The sequence below is a fragment of the Diplotaxodon limnothrissa genome, linkage group LG15 (assembly GCF_057381915.1).
Source record: "Diplotaxodon limnothrissa isolate DT_005_m linkage group LG15, D_limnothrissa_male_GT1.1, whole genome shotgun sequence".
NCBI lineage: Eukaryota > Metazoa > Chordata > Actinopteri > Cichliformes > Cichlidae > Diplotaxodon > Diplotaxodon limnothrissa.
The window spans coordinates 8,710,876-8,734,705 of record NC_140610.1 but is presented as its reverse complement, the minus strand read 5'-3'; the positions used below and the strand labels follow the sequence as shown (position 1 = coordinate 8,734,705).

The window sequence follows — 23,830 nt, the reverse complement described above, 5'->3', positions numbered from 1 at the left end:
TTTAACAATAACATCAGTAAATTCATTCAATCCAGTTTGGATTTACTTGGCCAAAAAAGTGGCTTACAGGCAGTGACAGGATGTAGAATAGGTGCAACTGTGACAGGGTTAAAATGTGAATGAATGAAAGGGCATAACTTAATAATGAAGCACGTTTTTGTAAATTTGAACATAAAGACAATGACGACAAATCATTTTATCTGTACAGCAATTTGAAGAAAAATCTGACGTTTATACCCTACATTTTCAGTTTTCAGATGACAGTATGTTCATTTTTGTCATTATTAAACCTAAAGTCATAATACTCCAGCACCTGTTCCACCCCAGTAATAACCTAGTTTAAACACTGTAGAAACAGTAAAGTATATTACATGACATACCTTTTTTTGCATTAGTCTTAATACAACTTCATGCACTGATATTATTCCTGTAGCACACTTTATTTCTCACATTTCTGCAGAAATATTACCTTGTGAGAACCATAAGGTTCCAGTTAGAGACAAAAATTCATAAACGAAGCTAGATTGGGGCCTGAGCTAAAGTCCCATCGCTGATCACAATCTGTCTACAGAAAAATAGTTCAAAAATGTTCAAGTATCACAGCTGCTGACTGACAGCTGATCTTAGTTTTTACATCTTTGTCAGTTTCTCATTCGCGCTCTCAATCACGCACATCACAAGACTATACACACTCAATGCCTCAATGCCCTGCTGTGATTTCAGGACATTCATTTAAGAATCAGGGAAACCTGTGGCTATACACAGAACATACATGATGACCAAGTGTAATCATGTTCAGATACAGAAAAACAAGCTTTGCCCCACAGAGTGCAGGATGAGGGAAGAGTAATCTCTCTCAGTGATGCCCTTGCAAGATGTTTGGAGACATCATCTTTGGGAACAGTGCTCTTCTGTCACAGGAGAGGAAGAAAGGAAGAATCTAGTGCTGAGAGTTGTCCTACTGATTCAGTCCAACAGCTCTGTACTTCACCTCTCTGTTTGACCTCTCCTTCATGTCTGTGGGTGTGGAATCGTCATGTTGCATCAGGGCATCAGGCAACATCTGCAAATCAAAGGTACAAAGAATTTAAAGCACAGGACATATAATATATTTTCTTTATTCACTTCCTTGTAAATAAAATATGATCTTTCAACTTGCAATGCTTGAGCTACTATATTGAAAGTGCAATACTAAGTCTTCATAATCTGAATGAGCTTCTTGGTATGAAACAAAAATGAATAAAACAAAAACAAACAGAAAAACAGAGCAGCCTGTAGCAGCGATGAAGCCATGTGAGAAACTTGTGGAGGACTGCACCAATAAGCTGTACTCAGGTCTGCTCAATCAATTCTGTGCCAATAGCTTATTGGTGTCCTGGTTTCTCTTAAGCCTAATGGGAAAATTAATTGGTCAGTGATGCTCGAAACAGTTCTTCTTCTTGTTAACTTTTTTTTAAAATTTAAAAAAAAAAAAAGACATCTTCAGAAGCTTATTGGTGCTCTCCACAAATGTCCCAGTTTCTCATTTGACCCCATGGGAAAATTACACCTCTACTTCAACATAACTGCTTAGATACTTTGAAAGTCCACAGTGATGTCTCTGTACATGCTTTCATTTACAAGAATTGATTGAAGAGTTATTCTGTAAGACTAGAGTTACACATAAAGAAGAAATATTTGAGAAGATACATCCCACCCAGGATGTCCCGTCCCAGTCTGTAAGACACCCTCATCTTTCAAAGTCCAGCAAAAATTTAATAACTCGATTTTTTGGTAAAATGTGATGCCTCAATCTGAGATACCCCCGATAACATCATTTTGACACTGCTGAGGTTTCTTTCATAGAGCTTGCAAAGAGCCCACCAGAGCCTCAGAAGACTGTCACAAAATTTATAGAGGACATTATTCATCAAGTCAGGTTCGTAAAGACAAGATGCGCACACACACCAAGAAGTGACCAGAATGAATGACAGTCTCTGTAATTTTATCAAAAGGAAACTAAGGGAGGAAGAAGAAGGGGGTGGGGAGTAATGGGATATAAATGTAGGAACTAGTGGCTAATCAGAGAGTGGATGCCTTCTCACCTGCTCCCTGCTGGGCTGATATATCGTCTACTCTGCTTAGAGGTTTCAGTAGACCATTCTCTGAGAAGGCTAGGACAGGAACTCTGTTGTCCTCCTGCTGTTGCTGTTGCTCCTCCTCTCCTTCAGGAGGAGACAACCTGGAATGTGAAGGCAGTACAAGCACCTCTTCAAACTCCCCATTCTCCCTAAAAACCAAAAAAAAAAATAACAGTGTCAGACCTGATGACATCACAAGCAGTATGGCTGTTGTATATCATGGCTGTTGACTGTACCTCTGGTCAGGATGGCTCAGTGCTGTGGTGTTGGGGTTTGGGGTGGGATCTGGTTGGCTTAAGTTGCCGTTACTATTGTGTCTTGGTGTCTCAGTTGCTGCTGACGCAGCAGGAGAGGTCGGGTTCACTGATGGTGAAAGAAAATCAATCTGGTGTCAGGAACAACAACTGCAGAGGATATGTTTTGACGACAATCTGAAAGATATATTACTGCAAAAGTAATTATAAAAACGGTATATTAAATTACCTGCATTGTCTCCATTTCTGACCTTCTGGTGATGAAATGAAAAAAAGGAATTAATACTCAAAGATTGTTCAGTTGGATAGTTGTTACACTTTTGTTTACTCCATTTTCTCTCTGGTCTTTACCTTTTCAGTTGTCTCTGAACGCCGTGTTCTCTTCATGATCTCCTCAAGACGCTGGAGGGTTAGAAAAAAAGAAAAATGCTTTAATGTACACTGTACCTTGCAATTTATGCGTGTTTATAATGTGAGGTCACGTTACCTTCTTTCTCTCCAGTCGTTCAGCCTCCTCTTTCTGGAAGTGCCTCTCTCTCTCCTGCCTCAGTCGCTCTGCCTCCTCTCTCTGTCGAGCCTCTTCCTCCTCTTTCTAATGTACACAAAAGCATTTCATCTTATTAATAGGTCCATAGTGCTCCAACGTGTTCTCGCCCTCGAGTGTGTAGCAGGCATATCACAGATATACACAGGATGTACTCTCCCATTAAAGCCTGGATGCACCTGGAGCTGCAATGATGGGCTCTCAGATATAAGAGGTCTGTTTTAAAGAGCTTCAAAGTGTGATTTAGGAGGCTGGAATTGGGGCGAATACATAAGCAGTACATTTTTCTTTTGCCTGGAAAGTACAGTTTATGTTCCCTTTGAGAGTTTAGGGCAGCAGAATATATTTGGTTAGGTTTAAAAACAGACTTTTCCCTTTTGACAACATTAACCCTGCACATTGAAAAATTGTGATTCCTGCCAATCAGTGCCCTTACATTGCCAAGAAGCCTTTTACAAGCATCCATATGAAGTTTGGGAGTGAGACGTGTCTCGTAATTTGCCATAACCTGGCGCATCACTGTAGTTATGCTAAAGAGAACATCTGTGTGTGTCTCTGCATCACCATCAGGTCTGTATTTGACACCCCGGGAATGAGAACAGGCTGAAAGTTCCAGCAGCAGACCTGCTGCCATTTGTGGCAACCACATAAAAACAAAACAAGTCAACATAAACATCTGTAATCTCAGACCTGTTTCTGTAGTCTCTCTGCCTCTTCTCGCTCTTTCCGAAGTCTTTCTTCCTCTGCCTTTCTCTCCTCTTCCTCCTCCTTCTTCCTCCTCTCCTCGGCCTGGCGTTGAGCCTCCTCTTCTCTCCTTGCTCTCTCCTCTGCCTTTCGGCGAGCCAACTCCTCCTTTGCTAATCTGGTGAGACACAACCAAGTCAAAAATGATGCAGCCTTTCAGCACTACACACTCCCTCTCATGCACATGCTCACACACAGCCCAGCCTGCACACCTTGCCTGCTCCTCTTGTCGCCTGCGCTCTTCTTCCTCCCTCTCTCTCTGCTCGCGGGCCAGCCGTCGTTTCTCGGCCAGGATACGACTCGCCTCCTCCGGGTCTGTGGTGCCCGCTGAAGGCTTGTGAGCTGGTGGACTGCTTACACTCTCTAGAAGGCATCATAAAAGTTATGCTGACCAGTGTAATAAACTGTAGCTGTGAAACAGGTGAGAGATTCATAACTCACCGCTGGTTGCCGTTTGCTCATTTGAGCTCTTGTTCTGACCCAGTGGCTGAGGTCGAGGCTGAGGAGGGCTGAGGACCTGCTCATCATCCTCCTCTCCTCTGGGTGTTGAAGGGTGGGAACTCTCAGGTGTGATCCTGACAGGACGAAGATTTCCAGGATCTTCTGCCCCTGGAGACTTTAGTAACTTGGGGGTTGGAGGTCGCCCCACTGGTTTCTGTGGAGGTCTGTGAGCAAAGGAAGTATATATTTTTTTAAAAATAGTCATCATTCGAGCATATCAGCAAAATAACTTCCACGTTACATTTCAAATAAAACTGTAAAACTCAATTTCAGCTCAAAATATTCCCCATTTATCAAATGTAACTGACCTGCCAGGAGAGGGTGCTGTCACTTTACCGCTCTTTTTGATTGGGGAAGAGGAGCGCTTGCTTGGGGGCAATGAGAGAACAGGAGCAAGTGGAAATGTCAGGTTGCTCCATGACTTCCTGACACTGTCACGGTCTTTTTGCCGCTGTTGGTTCAGGAGATACGGTAAAAACAAAAGACAACATGCACGAGTCAAAACAGGCAGTTTTTTTTTAAAACACCACCAAGTAAGGACCCAGGGAAGCAAACAACACATTATCATCAAAACTGCTCTTCCAGAAAAATGTCCTTTAATGCAACACAAAGGTAACTGGATGGTTTAGAAGGTGCCCTATAGATAGTAGCCACACAATATGATGACGAGTAACAGGGTTAGGCTTAGATTACCTCTGGCACCAAACTCAGAAACAAAATAAGAAAAAACAAAACACACTTAACAGGTCACAAAATGAAAAACAGTCTTTTTAATTTGGAGAAAAAAAAAAAAAAAAATCACACTGCATCCATTATCTGTACATTCTCACTGACCTTGTATGAATGACACACCAGCGGTATTCTGGAGTGGGTGAGAGTTATCAGTTCACATGCACAGTGATATGTTAGTGTGTGGGATGCACGGCATACAAGGGGCCTTCTTTCTGAGATCTTAACGGCATAATAAGCTGTCACGAAGCAGATGAACAGTGGATGCAAGTGTGTGTGATGACAGATACTCTAATCTATTGTTTATATTGTTTGATCAGAAACATAATCAATTTGAAAATGACAAAGTTGAAGAAGTAGAAGAATTAAATGTTACTCGGTGCTTGAAAAAAAATGATTTAAAAAAAAAGATTTACGTCAACACGTTCTGTAATATCAGTAGCAGGAAATAATGATGAGTTGCTTTTTGTTCACAAATATTATTTCCCAGATATTTTGTCATGAGCTGATGAAATCTACCTGTGTTGTTCCGGTTGTCCTCCTGCGCGGGGTGTTTAAAGACGAGGAAGCTGCGTCCCTGCTGAGGTTCCTCTCCTGGCTGCGACAGTGAGGCAGTGGCTGTGCCTGCAGGGCCTTGAAGGACATTGAGCCCATGGGGTGGCAGGAAACTGAGCGAGGACACACAGGCATGGCTAGGGTGATGTATAAGGTGGGAGTATACAGTGTTTTTGAAGGTATTGATTGGGGTAGTGTGAGAATTGGTAGGACACCAATAAGTGTTGGATAAAATGGATCACAGAGGAAAAAGGATCAGGAAACAAAGACAGGAATGAGAAGGAATCAAGATGAATAATAAATAAATAAATAAATAAATAAAAAAGGAAAGCCATGGGTTGAAGAAGCCAGCGCAGGATTGAGAGGAATGAGGAGAATATTTATGGTAGGAACAGAGAAGAAAGAAAGAAAGAATTAGTGCTACTAAAAAGTGCAAACAGCTGCGAATGTACTGCAACCATCACCTGGCACTGTCTGACAAAGACTGTCTATGTGATACAAAATAAGGATTTGGTTGGTTGATTAGGGTTAGTAAAAAAAAACGTAACACAATACGCTTAAAGATATTTAGATCAGGAATGGTTTGCCAAACCATTACTTGCTATAAAGAGTCCCAGTGTTGGAAGCATTTCTACTTTGTCACCCAGTTAGAACAAACTATAGCTATCCACACAATAGACCCAAAACCATACAAAGCAAGCAAGCACACAGAAACAAAAACATCTAAATACATGTAAGAAATGCTCTTCACCAGCTGAAGATGATGCTGAATGTATCAAAGAGGGCAGAATAGAAAAGAGTGAGTGAATTCAAGTAGTTCACCTAGAAGTTATTTCTTTCCCTTAATGTAAACAATGATGGAACACACACAAATGATCTAAAACTCCCTGCTGCTGTGACAAGGCATGGCATCAGTAGAGGAAGATTTCCTGAACAGATCACTTTATTTGTTTTGAGGGACGTATGTGCATGTGTGTCTGTGTGCGTGAGCTTTGGGTGCCTGACACACGCTGTTAAAGGAAGTTTCAGACAGTGTAATGCTTTAAGTCCAGGCAAATCAGATTAGCATCCGAAACTGCTTGGGTCAAGAGACCAAGCATAAAAGAGTATATATACTCTTTTTAATAAAACCTCTGCCTTAGATCAAGAGAATCTTGATCTAAAGAGCCAAAGGGCTTTAAATGTTTTGTTTTATAAAATCAGTGTTGCGTGTTACCTGATTGGTCTCCTGACAGACTCACTGCACTGCGGCTGCGGGCCAGATAGGAGTGTGTTGGCTGCTGCAGGCGGTTCACCATGTTGCTCTCCCATGGCGTCAGTGGAAGGCGGCGCAGTCCTGAACACACGCATGTGACATGTGAGCTTTGATAAGAGCTACAAATACAAACTACCCACTTATTTGCCTAAGCAAACAATCAAAGCAGATTATAAATTATACATATTTACTGCATTTTCCCCCTTTCCCAACACTGTCAAGCATTGCAGGTTAGAAATAAAGTGAATTTGTAAGCATGCACAGACTGCCGTGCCACACCTACACCTTCATGCATCTGTTTAATTATGAGAGGCAGCAAACACCGTGGTATGAAGAGCAAACAAAAGGGCAAAGACAAACAGTGCAAGATAAAAGGACACATGTCATTTTTAAGAAAATGATCTTCAAGAAATTTCAATTTATCTGGGAAATCATTCAAGCAAAAAGCTTTCAGTTTACCTCAGGTAGTTCGGAGAAAAAGGCTATTTTAATTAATTAATCTCCACGGCAACCTGATAAGTAAGCCAATTAAAGGAGATCCGGCACAGTATGAGACAAAACGTGCAGTGCTTTGCAGGTGTCAGCATGCAGGTCAAAGATACATCTGGGCTGAAAACTGTAGCAATAAATGGGTTTTTATATTTCTATTACTTTATATATAAAAACATTCATGTTTGAGAGTTTTTTAGAATTCACTGAGTGATGCTTCACAGTGCCTCAGTGTGCGGTGTCTTCTGATAATATAATAATGGGAACAAGAGCATAATTATAATTTTATGACTAATGTGGGTGCCAATTTTACAGCCAGGATAAAAACAGCATACAGTGTTCCCACAAAAACAAAAAGATTATCCTACTGAGGATTAGAGAAAGGGGTCACGTTAGAGGGGGGGTAGAAAAAAATCTTGATCCCTCAGATGAAATGCACAAATGCCAACACGTGTGTGCTGGACTGTGGGCATTTGTTTCAATAATCATAATGTATATTTATACATAAAAGGATATTAGATCAGCTTGTCATGTCATGGTAGGCTCTCCAAATCAAAGTTTCTCTTTTCAGAATATTACATTTAAAATTTTACACTGACAAATTTCTACAAAAGTAACAGATTATTTTACAGTTTCCAGCCCAAGATCTTTTTTGTTGCTTGCAACATAGTCGGAACAGTATAAGAGACCAAAAAAATTTCCACAAGAAACCTGTGTTTTTCTGTTGGCTGGTCTTTCCCTGATGCAGGTGGGGTTTGGACTGAGCTTTGTTTATGACAGGGGAGGAGACTGTTCTCATCTGTAAGCCTGTCAGCAGCATACAAACATCAAATGATGCATGACCCGATGGTTAGACTTCAACAATGACTTCAGTAAAAGCTCAAACTCGGAAATTTGCTTATTTGCTTTCTTGCTGATTACTTCATGCAAGGATTCATTTAGGTCTAACATCTGAAAAACAGACCAAGTCAGCAGTTTGTTAGCTTAGCTTAGCATAAGGCAAATTTTTTATTTACCGGTAGTGTTTTTCAGTTTTATTGTTCTTTTTGTCTTCATTTTAATCAAATAACTTCCTATTTTACTTTGTTCATATTTCACACCGTCTTGGGCCTGTTTAATGGTTTCTGTTTTGAAGTGTAGCTTTATTGTAAATTTGGGAAAAATTCACCTAAAAAGTATGTGTGTCCAATTAAAGGTACAGTTATTGACGTTTTTAGGCTATTTCATAAGAAAGAAATGATAAAGTACTCATAAATATACATTATATAATAAATATACAAATATACATTCATTATTATTCATTATCTTCCAAAAAATTGATGCATTCTCATAAACTTAGAATTAATCCATTTAAAATATACCCCACCATATTTGAATACAGTGACCGAGAAGGACACCTTCCTTCTGACTAATCACGCTTTACCTATCTGGCTGGAGACCGACCACATATGTAGTATGGCAAAGGCAGAAGAGAAGTTGCAGACTTTCATGCCATGGAAGGACATTGGAGGAATATGAAAACAGAATTCTTCTGACATCTAGCAGTGAAAATTTTTCTGCATTGTAATAATATTTCATCTTCTCCTGTTAAGAGTGTTATCTGATTTAAGTTTGGATTCTGGTGTTTCTCTTCCATTCTTTAACTAAGCTATGTTAACTCTCTGCTGGATTTAGCGTCATATTAACTAAATGGGAATGACACGCTACACAATACATAGTTATAACATAAAAAGTGTGTTTCAGTCACATAAACATCCCAAATCTAATTAATTAATCACAATAAAACAATGAGTGCTTTACAGCCTGTCACAAGAGACTACTTCATAACAATGGCAAATTATACAAGATGGAGTCAAAAGCTGACCATTGCCAGTGGATGTAATGAACTGTATTTGTGTGTGTATATTTATTACCTCGATCTGGTGAGTGCAGGAGTGTGGCAGAGGAGCAAGAGAGGCGCTTGGTAATGACAGGGTCTGTATGCTTGGATAAATTCATTGTGGACACTGAGCGCCTATCAGCATCTAGAATACAAAAACAACAACAACAAAAAAAACATGACAAATGCATATCAGTTTTATATTGAATTGGTGAAATTTAAGGAGAGAAAAAGGGGAAGAAAGAGAGCTGAAGTCAGTCATCTCTCTGGGTTTCTCTATTTTGGTTAATTCAGGTTAGGTATGAAAAACTACCAACTTGTTGCTAAGACAGGAAAGATATTTAAAAACAGATTAGTGCTAAATGGGTCTTATGTCCTCTAAAATAAAACTAAAATGGCTTGAGTAAATGATCCTGTGCCTGGGGATATAACTTTACGTCACACGTGAACTGCTACATGCGAGTGAAATAGCAAAACTACATGTCGTGCCATTCACACTGGCCTACATGAAAACTAAAGAGAATGAGCTAACACAGTGCTGAACAGTTACAGTGCTAAAGCCAGCGTTCTAACGCCAGCCAGCTAACCCACACAGTGCTTTTATATTCACATTGGGATGTCATTCCGTATCTGTAGTAGAGACTGAAAGCACTCTGCATGTGCTCCAGTCCAGCAAGGTCGAGTGGATAGAGGAAAGCTGACTCGACAAAACCTGGGCCAGGAGGGGAAAGGACAATGGCAGAGAAAACAAAGAGTGTAGAGCAGGTAGAGAGCGAGCCGAGAGTGGGAGGGAGAGAGAGAGAGTTTGAATTTGAGAGCAAGGGGGGGGGAGAGAAAGAGAGAGAGGCAGAGAAGGGTGTGAATATGCAGTAACAACAGAGGGCAGCGGATCTGAAAAGTTCAAATATAAACATGGCAGAACAATACTGACACGCAGAGGCAGGCAGACATATTTATACAAGAGAGGCACTGACAGAGACACGCATCAGGTGTATGAGCACCAATGCAGAGGGGGAAAAAATGGCTGTACAACTGACTATGTCTATGGTGTGTTGTGCTGTGTGTTAACAGGTATTGTGTTATATATGTGATATATGTAAGAGTACCAGCTGTTGTGCAGGGAGTGTTTGTCTGCAGAGTTCCTCCCCAAGACCAACGGTTGGCCTTCTGTCTGGTTTTCTGGCTCTTCTCCATAGTCCTGCGAATCACTGCCTCATGACGAGCCTACAGTCAAAACAACGAGAACATCAATGGCAAAAAAACAAACAGCCATCCGACATACCAAGTGCTAAGCAAATTCTCTCTCTTCATTTCTTCTGAATGAATGGAGTGCTTTGACTGCACCCAAAGTAGCAATACATGGCAGATAGAATGAAAGAAATGCCAACCTATGTGCTGGTGCTAAAGCTAAAGCTGAGGAACCATAGACACTTTCTAGGCTGTAGAAATTGGAGTCCACTGAAAGTTGAGGTACGGTGGGCATCTGGTGGCCCAGTAGCAGTAGTAGTAGTTTCCCTGTTCTCCTACAGTCCTTGTTTCTAAATTTATAACGTTCCTATAAAATGAAGACTTAGATCCAAACCTAATTTCCTACTAAGATGTAACTCTTTACTCGTTGAAAGCCTACTGAGAGTAACCATTGAAGCGGTTTGAACTGAGTGCTTTCTGTCATATTTCAGGCCTGCTTATAAAATAAAATGACTGAGTGCATCAAAAGTTAGCTACCCTTTGACATCTCAGCTATATACTGAGATGTCAAACCTCATACAGGTGAGGTTGTCAAATATCATCTTTATGGAGTAAAAAGTTAAAAACCTACTGTATCAATAGAAAAAAAAACTATCCAGATTTATTATTACTATTTATGCAAAGTCATCAACATGTGCTGCTACAGTGTCATGTTACAGATCTTTGACACATCAATGTTCTAGTTCACTAAATCAACAACTTAATTAGAACGTCAAATCGCTGTAAAGTTAATTACTGCTGGACAGGAAATCTATGACTACTTCACAGATCTGCAATTTTTCTTTACATTTTTTTATACGAGAAAAGGAGTGGTTAAACACACAAATACAGTATCCATGTCCCCCCATCCTCCCTGGATGGGTGTTTCAGAAAAAACTTGGAAGCAGGTGGCAGGTAAGAGGTTAGCCTTTGTGTGTTCACGAGTGTAACACTCAGGATGCACAGTTGTGAACGAGGGGAGCGTCAGTACCCTGTCTTCCTCTATTTTTTGCCGACGTTTCTCCTCCACGGCAGCCCGTCTCTTTTCCTCCTTTACCCGCTGCTCCTCCAGCTTTTTCTTTCTCTCCTCAACGTGTTTCTCATAGTGCTGCCTGGCTCGTTCCTCACGGGCCTGCCACTGGGCCTCCTTGGCAGCTGGCGCATGTAAACATGATAAACAATTTGTTTGAAAAAAGAAAACAAAAACAGGCAACTTGCACACAGCACGAAAAGGCTTATAGCAGTAATGTGATGTGTCAGCTGTGGATCATATGAGAAAGCTTTAGCTCTCAACACAACGCAAACGCCTCAGCCCCTTACTTGGGACCAGAGGTGCGACCAGTGTACAACAGTGTGAAAAAAAACCCACACTTAAAACATGAATAAATAGGCAATGACTTCCAAAAAGCCATCTGTTGTATTATATTGGTTATACTGACACACACACCCACACACACACCCTCTAATATCCAAAACACCAGCCTTTCTGAAAGCTGTCCCATGGACTGTCCCATTATGTAACACGGAATCCATGGCAACAGGCCGCCTGGCTTGAACCTAGCCTTTATGTAACAGCCAGAGAAACTGGCACTTCACCACAGCTACCAACCAAGTTCAGTCACAATATGTTGTGGGAAAGACAAAAAAAAAAACACCCAAAAAAAGATAACTTTTATTCTTTTCTCTGTCAAACTCACAAGAACGCTCACCATTCTGTTTTTCACGCTCCTCCCGGCGCTCACGGGCCAACCTAAGTCTCTCGTCAATCTTGTTGAAGAGCAGCGAGTCTGCAGCACAAACAACAGTGAAGAATGTTAAAGGCCTGACATAAAACAGTCAATGCTGAGACACGGTACAAACTAATCTCATTGAAATATATGGTAAATGGTAAATGTCCTTAAGGACCCCAAAGCGCTTCACACTACATTCAGTCATTCACCCATTCACACACACATTCACACACTGTAATGTATGTGGGACTCACCTGTTTTGGTGCCAGCATTGTTACTGGGGCTGTTGCTGTTGGTGGTGCGACTAGGTGTAGGAGTGGGTGTAGGGGTCAGGCTGGGAGTGTAGGTCTGCCCAGAGCCTGCAGAGCTGGGACGGGTGGTTGAAGACACGGTGCCATCCTCTGACTTAAAGTGAGAGTACGATGCTGCAAAGAAGGACAAACAAGTGTCACATAATAAAACAACAAAAGAAGAGACAAAGTGGGAGAAAAGAGATACAGAAAAATACAAGATAATAATTGCACATTAGGAAGCACCATCAGAAAGACTTTCCACAGCTCCTCACCCAGAGCTGTAATAAATGTTTTCCCACTAAATAAAACCCATTCAACAACACTTCAACTGAACATTGTGTGTAGAACAAACTGCTGCTTAAAATAAAAATGAACATATTCAACCAAATGCTTAAGAAATAGCAGTTTACCATCAAAAAATTTCAAATGCATCAAAAATCTCTGCAGGTGGTCTCCCCGGCATTTTCAGGCTTTGCTGAGTTGCTTAACAGAAAAACAAAATGCAATAAAACAATATGCACTTCACTGTCTTCCTGCTATTCATAGATGTGGCCATGAAGTTGCAGTGATTCCACCAAGCTCACAGCTAGGCTATTGATTAATTGCACCATAGGGTGACTCAGCGCTTTCAGGTTAGCTTCCTGGACACAGAGCGTTATACTGGCTCTGATGCAGATGAACCAGACGCATAAATTTACACGGGTAGGATTAGAAAAATTGTATACTATTAATAAATACTGTAGGTGTACTAAGCAAGCATTCAACACAGTCCTTTCCTGTGTGTGGTGATAAGAGAGAGACTCCTCAGTCTCCACAGAGACCAACCTGTCCCACAAACCCAAAGACCAAAATAAATCATCCCCCCTGACTAATCTGATAAACTGAAAAAGATGGACTCCACTTTAATTATCACAGCCATCATGCCCTATTCTACACAAGTCTCTCTATCACCTATTTCTTTTCTTTACAGAAAGAGGACAGGATGGAGTACAAGTTTCATATCTAGAGTTACAGATGGAAATCTGTGTCTCAATGAATTTTATAGTTACCGGTACATAACATTAAGAGTAAACACTGAATCATTTCTCAACATCCTGGCTTTTTTGATTGATTTCATGCTACTATTTCCTTCCAGGCTTGTTTACAGTACTGCGAAAGTGTCTCATTTCTTTATATTTAGTTTCCAAGCAGCCAAACTTGTCTGTGGTCTTGAAGTGGTCTTCTCCAGACTTTCTGAAGGTCTTTTTAAGTTGTTTTTTGCTTTTTTGTTTTGGGTTTTTCCACTCGTTCCCTCCAGTTCTATTACCTGGTCATTTTAGAGGTTTGTGTGTCTGCCTGTTAAGGCACTTAACACTGACCTATGAATCGTTCAGTTTTAAAATCAATTTAAAGTTGTATCTTTGGGGACTTTGTTACTACCAGCTGGTAACAAAAACACTCTGTTCCTCTTTATTTTAATCTATAAAAAATAAAAGCTCATAACAGTCTGACAGGCATAATTGAATATTTTTGCACTAATAAGGTGATTCAAAAACTGCTATTAGTCAAAAAGCTTCGCAGCTTTTTGTGCAGTGAGGACAAAAGAAGTGGCAGGCCTTAAAACAACAACAATAACAACAATGAAAAAACCTACACTAGATTAACAACAGCTGAAAATTACAAAAAAGCTTGCACAAACCTAATACTGTATTTCCATTTATGTCTGCATGTGTTCTCTTGACTCACTGCAACAATTCCCCATTTTCCTAGCAAAATGTAAGGGCATGAGGTGTGGCTTAAGAGTTGATAAAGATTTGATCAAGGACTGAGAAAAAAATTGAACCTTCTTCCTCCTAAAAGGTAAAAGAGAACATCAGTCTGAACACAACAAGTTCCACTAACTACTACTTTCAAATGCCGTTTTTCATTTGCAAGCTGATCAGTTTTAGTATATTAGAAACAGTTTCCTCCTTTCACTTTATTCTCACTGTACTTGGTAATTTATGATATTTTGTTTTGCAGAAAGTCTTATGAATCTAAACTGTCACTAACGTCTCCATCCAAACACCTCGAGAGGTTTTTAGGGTGAATCACAAAGACCAAGGATGTGAGGGCATAGCTGCAGACGGATTGTATGTCACAGTCTATGGAACATCTACAGAGGTGTGTACACAAGCATTCATAGGTCTGCCCTGCCTCGGGTAGACTGGCATTGGAAGTGGTTTAATATAGGCTATTGTTATGAGAGGAAAGGCTGGACTGGGCCACGTAAAAACAAGTCTGGTCTGTTTATTCTCTTCCCCTGAAATCCCTTTCCTCAAACAAAAGATTCAGTTTATTGAATGATGAGGATAATACACTGAAGTCAGATACTTAACGAGACATACGTGAATGGGCTTTTGGGTAAACAAAAAAGATGGCTTAAATGAGATGAAGTCAAGTCTGAATGAAAGGCCAGGAGCTCCTGCAAATGCATTAAAAGGAAAAGTAATGAGCCTTTTCATTTATACAAGTTGACTTCAAGTTTCATGTTGTGATGGAGTGGGCGTTTTAATGATCCGAGTGGACTACCGCACAATGAGCCAGTAGGCGACTGTCAAAGACCACAACCAGTTTCTTTAATTTGACAGCTTAAATTTATGCACTTCACTTTAATCAGCTGGGAATACTTAAAACTACATAATAAGAAATAACACTTCTTAAAAAAGTCAAGACAAGAGAGAGACACTTTCATCCCATGTGAAATTAAATAACATTAGCAACTCCTCCAGGGTGTACCGCGCCTCTCGCACCCAAACTGTAAGTAGAACAGTCATCTGTAGGAATAAGTATGAAAAGATTAACAATTGGTCGGTTTAATCAATTAACCACACTCTCACAGAAATATTCAGAATACAAAGAAGAAGAGAAAAGAGGATTGCCTCTTAAACTATTAAAAAATTACTGGAATAAAGGAACTGAAATTTTGACATTAACAATGTGGCCCATATTTACACAACTTGATTTACCTCATAAATATTTACTGTAACTCCGAGCTAGATGTCCTTCAGAGCATTTGCAGATAAAAGTAAATGGAGAACGAATGCATTCCTTCAATTCCTATACTTTGAAAAAGGTGCATGCATGTTGTACAATATAGTTACGAAAAGCAGTTAAAGCCTTTTACTTATAACAATCAGTGGAATTTGATAACCAGACAAAATTTATCTCCACATCTCTGGTTCATACATCTTCTCATTGTTTCCTTTGTTCAAAACATTTTTCCAGATGACGCAGTGTCATGATAACATCGCAAATCTGCACTGTCTGTGTTTTTTCAGCTGAAAATATTACAGAAAAAATACTAATATGTTGGACTTGTGCAGCTTATATCCTCTTACTGCGTCTCACAGACTCACCCATCTGTTGTAGAGGTCATAAACCGACAAACCTCAAATAACAGCGAGCATATTTGCTTGTGAGCAATAGACAGCAGCTTAACAGCCTTCGCAAACACACCAAAGTCAGTTTCATGTGTGACATAATTCCACTTCCCAGTAATAAATGTCTGGCTACACTCATGTCCACCACCTTTTGCTACACTTTTATATAAGATTCTTTCATATTTTCACCAACTGTTAACCAGGAACATAAGAATCTACACATACTAAACCTGAAGTCCTACAAAAGTCTAGATTCAAAAGATTAGGACAGATGTACAAAATATTTTGGTTTCACTCCAGCTGACGTGATTTTAAGCAATGTCTTTATGAGTATGAGTTCTTAGTGTTTAAATTCATATTAGGCTAACACATATCCTTTTGAATCTTTGGTAAATGACCTGTATTTGTATAGCGCTTTAATTAGTCCCTAAGGACCCCAGCCCATTTGAAGCCCATTTAGAAAAAAAAAGAACATGGATCATCTGAACTGACAGCAAACACCTCGTATTAAAACTGACACTATGGCAATGGTTTGATCTCAAATGAAATATTCGAGGACAAAGCCAAATCCAAAGCATACTGATGCTGGTGCTTTTGTAGTCCTGTTCATTCCCAATTAAGTACCTTGTACTAGATGAGTGTGGATTTGGCAGCAAAAGTTTAGGACACAGGTGACCCAATAGCTCAGAGGCTATGGTGCTAACCAAAAGGGCTAAAAAAAACCCCAAACTTGCAGCTAAGTCCCATATTTCAACTCCTAGCAAACAGGACCATTGCTGCAAGTCAGTCTTGTCACTTCCTTTCTTTTGTACGCTGTTTCAATAGTTTAAATAAAGGCAAAACAAAATTCTGGGTTTAAGGCTTTACCTGGATTGTGGTTCATAATTCCAAGATTGCACCTGCTGAGCTCTTGGCAAGCATCCCACTCTGACTAGTCGAATCGGAGGACCAGAAACCACATTCCTACTTCTTGAAAGCATCTTTCACTGAAAAGAGTGACCCAATGAAATCCATGTTGCAGTGAGGTGGAGGGGGGGCAAAGAGGGCAGTCAAAAGAAATCCATCCAAAACTCAACTGTTTCCAGAGTAAGAAAAAATGGGAAGTGAAAACGAGAGGGTGAGAGAAAGAGTGAGAGGTCAGCTGTGGTCGGTGTCACTGCTGCTGAGAGCCAGTGTGTGAGACAGGTTGTGGCAGCTCTCCAAACCCCATCCTTTTGTCCATGTGTATGCATGTATATTTGTGTAACAAGAGTATGTGTGTAACAGAGAGTGAGACGTGAGAGTGTCACCGTTTAATCTGCCCGCCCCTCCCTCCGTTCTGTTGCTTGCATGTATGTGTGTATGTGCATGCACGCTCCCCACCCCCAATCTATCTGCATTCATTGCCAGTCAGATTAAATGGTCAGAGTTAGCGATTAATGCTCCGCTGTCCAGGCCAGCGGATAGCACGCTGTACGGCTCCTTTCCTTCCCTTCAGCCTGAGAGGATTAGCTGCTGCTAATGCTAAGCTAAACTGTAAGCCCCAACCACCAGAGGAAAAACAAAAAAAGGGGGGGGGGGGGGGGGGGGGGGGGGCAGGGATGGGAGTGTTCCTTTATAGCTCTAGGAGAGGCACTCAGGCCTGGGTAACAGGTGCAAGAACGCTGGCTTCTGCTGCAGGGCCAAGCTGCAAATCAGATCATGAGAGGAAAACTCTGTCATTTAAAACTGGAAAATTTTGAATGTTCCCATCTTCAAAAGTTTTAAAAAAAATTTTGTTAGTACAAATTTTTGCTCGACAAATTTTCACTGACAATAGAGCAGGGGTGTCAAACTCAAATACACAATGGGCCAAAATTCAAAACTGGAACAAAGTCGCAGGCTAACGTTAATATTTATTGAAATATATTTATTCCTCCAGATATAAGAATGAATCTTTTCTTATGGACTCAAACACGTTTTGCTGAAAAACTGAATATGGAACAAGCAAAACTTAATACTAAACAATATATATATTAGCTGTATAATACCAGTAGGCCAGCTCTAATAGTAATTTGGTATGGCTTCGCGGGCCAAATGTAATTAGTCCGCGGGCCTAGAGTATGCATACAAACCAATGCCCTCAAATAAAGTCATCTTGTTTACTATTAACAATCAATGGCAAATGAAAATCCACACACTTCTTATAGCTCCATCAACCATTTGACTTGTACATGAGTAATGAAGTCCATACCATTACTGAGAAATTACAGGCTAAGGTCAAAGTAGAAAGAACTATTTGAGACAAAACAAATCAGTTTAGTCTAACAGTCGTGTGTTGAATCAGTCCAATCAACAGCACCCACCATGTCTTCATAATAAAGATAACTGTGAAAAAAAGCAGCTCCTTCACAATTTCAGACTTCACAGTAAACCCAGCAGTTTTCTCTCCTTCCACCTGTTTCAATCATATCTTACATGTATGTTTGCTCCATGATGCAACTACACATCCCTCAGCATGAGATGGTTGGATTCAAACAGGAAATGCAATTATCTAGAAATGAAACTAGCCACTTTGTCTTGTTCCTTATATATAATGTGGCATATGCATGATTTGTAGAGTCAGTCTGTAATACTACACTACTTGAAGAAAACCATCTAGCTTTGTTCTTTCTACTAAAAAACACTGGTCACAGCATCATCTCAACATTAGATAAGGCATGAAATTAAATCTAACACTATATCTTTCTGAATTGTGTGAAAAGGGAAAGCTAACGTGTGGCACATTTATGCCTGCTCCAACTGTAATAGCATCCCGACTGCTCTGCTTACTAATGCATTTAGATCACATGTACAGTGAGCCGCACCTCCATTCTCATCTGCAGTCCTTGAGTCAATCTTGCCCTGTCAGCTGATTTTCACTCACACAAACAGTAAAACTGTGCTTCCTCATCACACCTGTCAGGCGCCTGTCTCTGGATGGCTGCACTTCACAGTTTTAGAGGAGTTTTCCTTTGTAAAAGCAAACTGTGCACAAATCAAACAATTACTACATATTGCTAGGGGTATCAACTCCTACCTCTTTATTCAACATCATTAGCCTTGCATGTAGACACATTTGTCTTTAATGGACCACATTTTCAGATCTTTCTTTAAACTGCTGCGACTCTCTGGAGTCTGGTTAAACATCTCTGTGCCCCAAGAGCTTCTCTGCCCCAGATAATGCTCGCTCTCGCTCTCTCTCTCTCTCTCTCTCTCTCTCTCTCTCACACACACACACACACACACTCTCTCTCTCTCTAACATTTTTGTCAGCGCAAACATCACAGTATTTAAGGGAGAAAATGTAGTTTACACTGCTCTCATTTTCTTTTCTCATTTTCATCCATACCTTTTGTCTTTCTCTTGCAAGCATCTCTTCGTCTCTGTACCTCCTCCTCCTCAGTGATGGTGAAAAGTGCTGGGATAGCTGAACGGTTACCTCGCTTCCTCAGCCTCCACTTCCCTTGCAAACACCCACCTCCACCTCCTCTTTCCCCACGTCCTTTACTATCTGGCATTGCCTACCCTGTTGCTAACCCTTGAGCCCCAGCCTAACTCACCCAACCCCGTCCCATCCCACCCTGTGATGCTGGGTGAGGATGGGAGGTGGGGGAAGAGGTCTGTCCTGAATGCCAGAGGATGATGATGGACGAGGTCACCCCTAAAAGCCACCTTCTCTAAGACGTAGGTAGCTAATAGCTAGTGCTAACAGCAATTTTCTTCAGGTTGCTGCTCTGACTTTAAGACAGCAGGAAGAAGCGACAGAGAGAAGAAGAAACATGAGTAAGGAGATAGGGGAAAAAAGGCGGTGGAGATGGAGGAAAGTAAATGTGGTGGATGAAGGAGAGCGTGGAAGAGACAAACAGAGCAGTTCATTGAGCCAAGTCCATACTCCCTGCAATGGCATAGAGAGAGTAAAACAGAGTGAGTGAGTCTCTTGTAGGATGAGCTCTTGCAGTCTGGCTTAGAAAAGAAGACTTAATCCACAAGACTGGCTTGGTTGAGAGCTGTAAGGATTGTGCTTCTTTTGACTCCCGAGATGCCGCCTCTGCTGTCACTACTTTTACTGCATTCCTTTTTCTCCTGCTTCAGCTCTCCCTTGCTAGGTCTATTGTGTGAATGCAAACTTGTCAGAAGAATCATATCACCCAGGCAGTGACTGCACAGAGCACACACACACACACACAAACACAGAGTAACTGAGGAGAGCGGGGTTTGTTAAAATATTCAGTGCGAATCCAGTGGTGGAAGTTGAGCCGGTGCTGGCAAAGGGTTTCCCTGACAACAGCAGCACATGGACCAGTGACGCATGGGAAGTGAGAGAGCAGAGGACGGACACGCTTTAATGTGCTGTACACAGTCACACACGCAACTAGGGATGCACACACCAAATCAAATATTGCAGTACAGGAGCTGCTTCTGTGGAAGGGGTGTGTACAGAGAGCACATGGTATATAGCCCCACCCCACCATCCACTTAAAGAGCCATCAGCCATTTAGGATGCCACGGCGATGTACGATGAGCGAGAACATTCATATGTTGCTGCAGCTTCACAAGAATGCAGAAGGAACAACACGCAGCACATCAATATTTAACCAAGGAGCATTATTGTAGTTGCACTGCATCTACAATAATGTTGCAGTGCAACTTTATTGTTGCTTGGCTCTGTAGCCAAATTCAGAACCTTTAAAAGGTGACACAATATGGCAGATGCAATGAAAGGGAGGGTGAAATAAAAGGGGGAGTATTTCAAACTTTGAAGGCCTGGATAGTAACAGTACAAACACCAGGCTCAACTTGTATTACTGTTAATGCATCCTTGAGCTAAACTAATATGGAGATTAGAGAAACAAGTGCGATAGCTTGCATGCTGTGAAAAGCAACATAGCCACTAAAGTTACAACTCCACTGTTTCTTTTACTTTATATGTACATAAGAAAAAGCATTAAGTATTTCCTAAAATAATTCCAAACCACTACCTTTTCCACTATTCCTTTACTATATAAAGGAATTCAGGACAAGTCCTGCTGTCTCATCTCCTCAGAGAGCTCACACTTCACAAACGCACACATTCATGAAAGAGCAATCTGATCTTTGTCCCTGCAGGAGAGAGCAATGCTGTAATTCTACACTCAGACTTTAACCTGATAGGATGGGTAACACACCCTTCTCACACCTACTGAATGTGTGTGTTAGACACAGACATTTGAAGAGAATGGACATTTGAATACAGTAAAATGAAACCAAGAAAAAAAAAGATTTCGTTTATTGTTAAGTTTAATTGCTAACCCTGGGTCTGACATGTTGGGGGTCCTGAATGACATAATGTTTGACATAGTGTACAATTAAAGTATAACAGCTGAGTTGTATGCAAATTTAACCCAGAAGTATTGAGTTAAATTTCTAGAAAATCCCATAATGTGTGATGGATGGCCAAACTGACAGCGAATCTGGGAAAACACCGCAATCACCCACAGAAGTAACTTTTTGTGCAGGCAGAATGCAGGGCAACTCATGAACAAAGCAGCAAAAAGGATGATTTGGGAAGCAGGTAGTAATGACAGGAGATAAACCACATCTTAGGAACTTATTTTCTGATTGGATCAAAGCTGCAGTACCTCTTTATAAATACAGAGTTAACAAGTATTAATTAATCTGTGCAGTGTTACAATGCATGGATTAGAGGCAATTGGCAGTAATTTTTTTGTGAGCTGCAAAATAAATTTAAAATATGAATTCTTTCTTTTAGTGTCTCATCCTCTGTATCTGTATGTATGACTCTTGGTGGCTTTAGTTGCTGTCTAACTGCAGGTCAAGCTAGGTCAAAGCAGGGGACATTTGTGGAACAGCTGAGCTTAATGCTATGTAATCCTAAAGTAAGTAATCTCAACTCATTCAAATCAATAAAAGGTCACGCCCACCGTGCACCCATTCTGCCTACGATATAGTTGTCAGGGCTGCTTGTGTCGCAGTACGTGAACATAATCACTCTTACTGTAATTCATGCAGCAATAATTCTTTGCATACTTAACTGGGTTCCAGGTCTTTATAAAAGCACTGGAATACTGTTTATGCAACTTTCTGTGTGCTATAAGGGACTCTCACACCTATCCAAACCCTTCATCTAAACTAATCTGCTTTTTATACATTTTCAAGGAAAACTGAGTGAAGGTGCCGACCTTTGCCTGGATGCACTGTGGATTAACATGAACAGATACTTTTAACTTCTGAAGGCAGCTTTATATAAGGGACACACATTTAAATGAACACTAAATCACTGGGATTTTTGCTTTCCACAATAATTAATTAATAATACACCACACATCTTTAAGCTTTTCATGTATTTTGAAATTTTCTTTTTTTGAGACCTGGAAAGTAAATGTACCCATGTCTAAAGCACTTTGGTCAGCATTTGTTTTTTCAGCGCACTATTGCCTTTAAATAAAATAGATGCAATAGTCAACAGAATAAAGTTAAAACATTTTTCATAGTGCATAATAATTTTTTTTTTCATTTCCAAAAAATTCTTAATTCACTGGACAGAAAAACGTATCGATCTTTTCATGCTAGTATCGATCTGATACCAACACTTAGGGTTGGTCCAGATACTATCGATGTTTGGGTCGATCCGCCCACCTCTAGTTATTACAGCTCTGCCATTAGGAGTGAATGGGAATCACCTGCTGTATCGTTACTATTTGAGGAGTGGCTAAAAGTGAAGCAAAGGGGTGTAAGATACGGGAGATCTCTGCCCTTTGGCAGCCAAAAAACCCAACATACTTTACATACTTTTACAAGATCACTGATAGGTGACATTTCCGGAACTGACAGGCGTACAGTTTGTATGTGTTGTATTATTTCTCCAAAGACATTATACACACATTGACCTACAAGCTAAAAATGCACTTACAAGGCGACGTGGCCATTTTAAGTTGTAAAAATGAATAACGAGAGTATAAATGATCATGTTTGGGGTATTAATAAGCCAACTCAAAGTTCAAAAGAATATATAAATCCACCTGTGAGAGCCAGAGAACAAAGCTGTAGCCTAAAGACATATTCTATCTATGCCATCCCGAAAACAACCTGCGGCTCATTTTCATTAATTCACCTGTCACGTCAGCTGAAGGTGGATTTCGACGAAGTGACAAATTGTAAGCAACAGGTGTCTGCCGAAGCTCAAAATGTCTACCAGCTACAACACAGACTCACAAAAAAGGGGTAAAACATAAATAAATAAATAAATAAGTATTACAGCAGCTTACGTAACAAGTCGTGTTTGGTAAACGTAAAGTAACCGGTTGGGTGAGTTGGTTGATAGTTAATCCCACTCCCGTGACCGACCGGCTCCGAGTCTCTCTTTAGCTCAGAGTCAGTGTTCAAAAACAGACCCACTCAAGCACCCTTCAGTACTTCACACAACTGTTATTCCCCCTTAAGAAGAAGAAGAAAAAAGTTTTGTCAAAGTAAAGTTTCCTGTTGGTGACAACTCACCTTGGGACTCCGGAGGAGATGTGTCGCTGCCATCCTGGTCCGCCATTTCTCCTGACGTCAGCTGAGAGGGATCAGCGGCAGGAACCCGAGGGAATGATCCTGAGACACACCGGGACCGGGGCCCCTCCCACGGACAGGTGGAGGGGACAACGAAGACCAGTATCAGATCAGCAAAACAAACTAGAAACTAGTAAAAGTTACATGAATGTGTAATGAGTAAACTTTAAACTACGCGACTTAATTTAATTCGGACTGCATAAACCTCACATAGATCCTGGGCAACATATAAATAAACCTTTAATTTAAAAAAGTTTTTTTTTTTTTTAAAGTAAATCCACCTGAACTTACCCTGAGTTTAAAAGGAGAGGTTTAGAAGGCAGAAAGAGGCGCAAGCGAAACAGGGTGCTTAAGATGAAGTGTTATACTGACATCTGGTGGCGGTAAGGCAAAGTGTTGCTCGATAAATGTTGAAGATAAAGCACACGCTGTTATTCCAGACCTGTCATAGCTAGTCAACGTAGAATTTATGTTTTCAGTCAAACTTACACCATAATACTTTTCACATGTCTAATCAGTCATCCGACTAATCAGAAGACACCATATTAAGAGTTGGTA

The 23,830-nt window shown here is 40.6% G+C and overlaps 1 protein-coding gene across 1 annotated transcript; it reads right to left on the bottom strand.

Annotated features, from left to right (window-relative positions):
- Window positions 1-1,019: 1,019 nt before the first annotated feature.
- Window positions 1,020-23,263, bottom strand: map7b (microtubule-associated protein 7b). The gene is made up of 19 exons (XM_085372479.1): window positions 23,216-23,263; window positions 12,282-12,452; window positions 12,007-12,084; window positions 11,289-11,452; window positions 10,177-10,294; window positions 9,105-9,215; window positions 7,903-7,998; window positions 6,664-6,783; window positions 5,412-5,584; window positions 4,472-4,614; window positions 4,104-4,327; window positions 3,875-4,025; window positions 3,609-3,780; window positions 2,862-2,966; window positions 2,726-2,776; window positions 2,604-2,628; window positions 2,357-2,483; window positions 2,085-2,269; window positions 1,020-1,063 (listed from the first exon to the last, which is right to left on the bottom strand). The coding sequence occupies exons 1-19, from the start codon at window positions 23,259-23,261 to the stop codon at window positions 1,053-1,055; spliced, it is 2,271 nt and encodes a 756-aa protein (XP_085228605.1). The 5' UTR covers window positions 23,262-23,263; the 3' UTR covers window positions 1,020-1,052.
- Window positions 23,264-23,830: the final 567 nt, after the last annotated feature.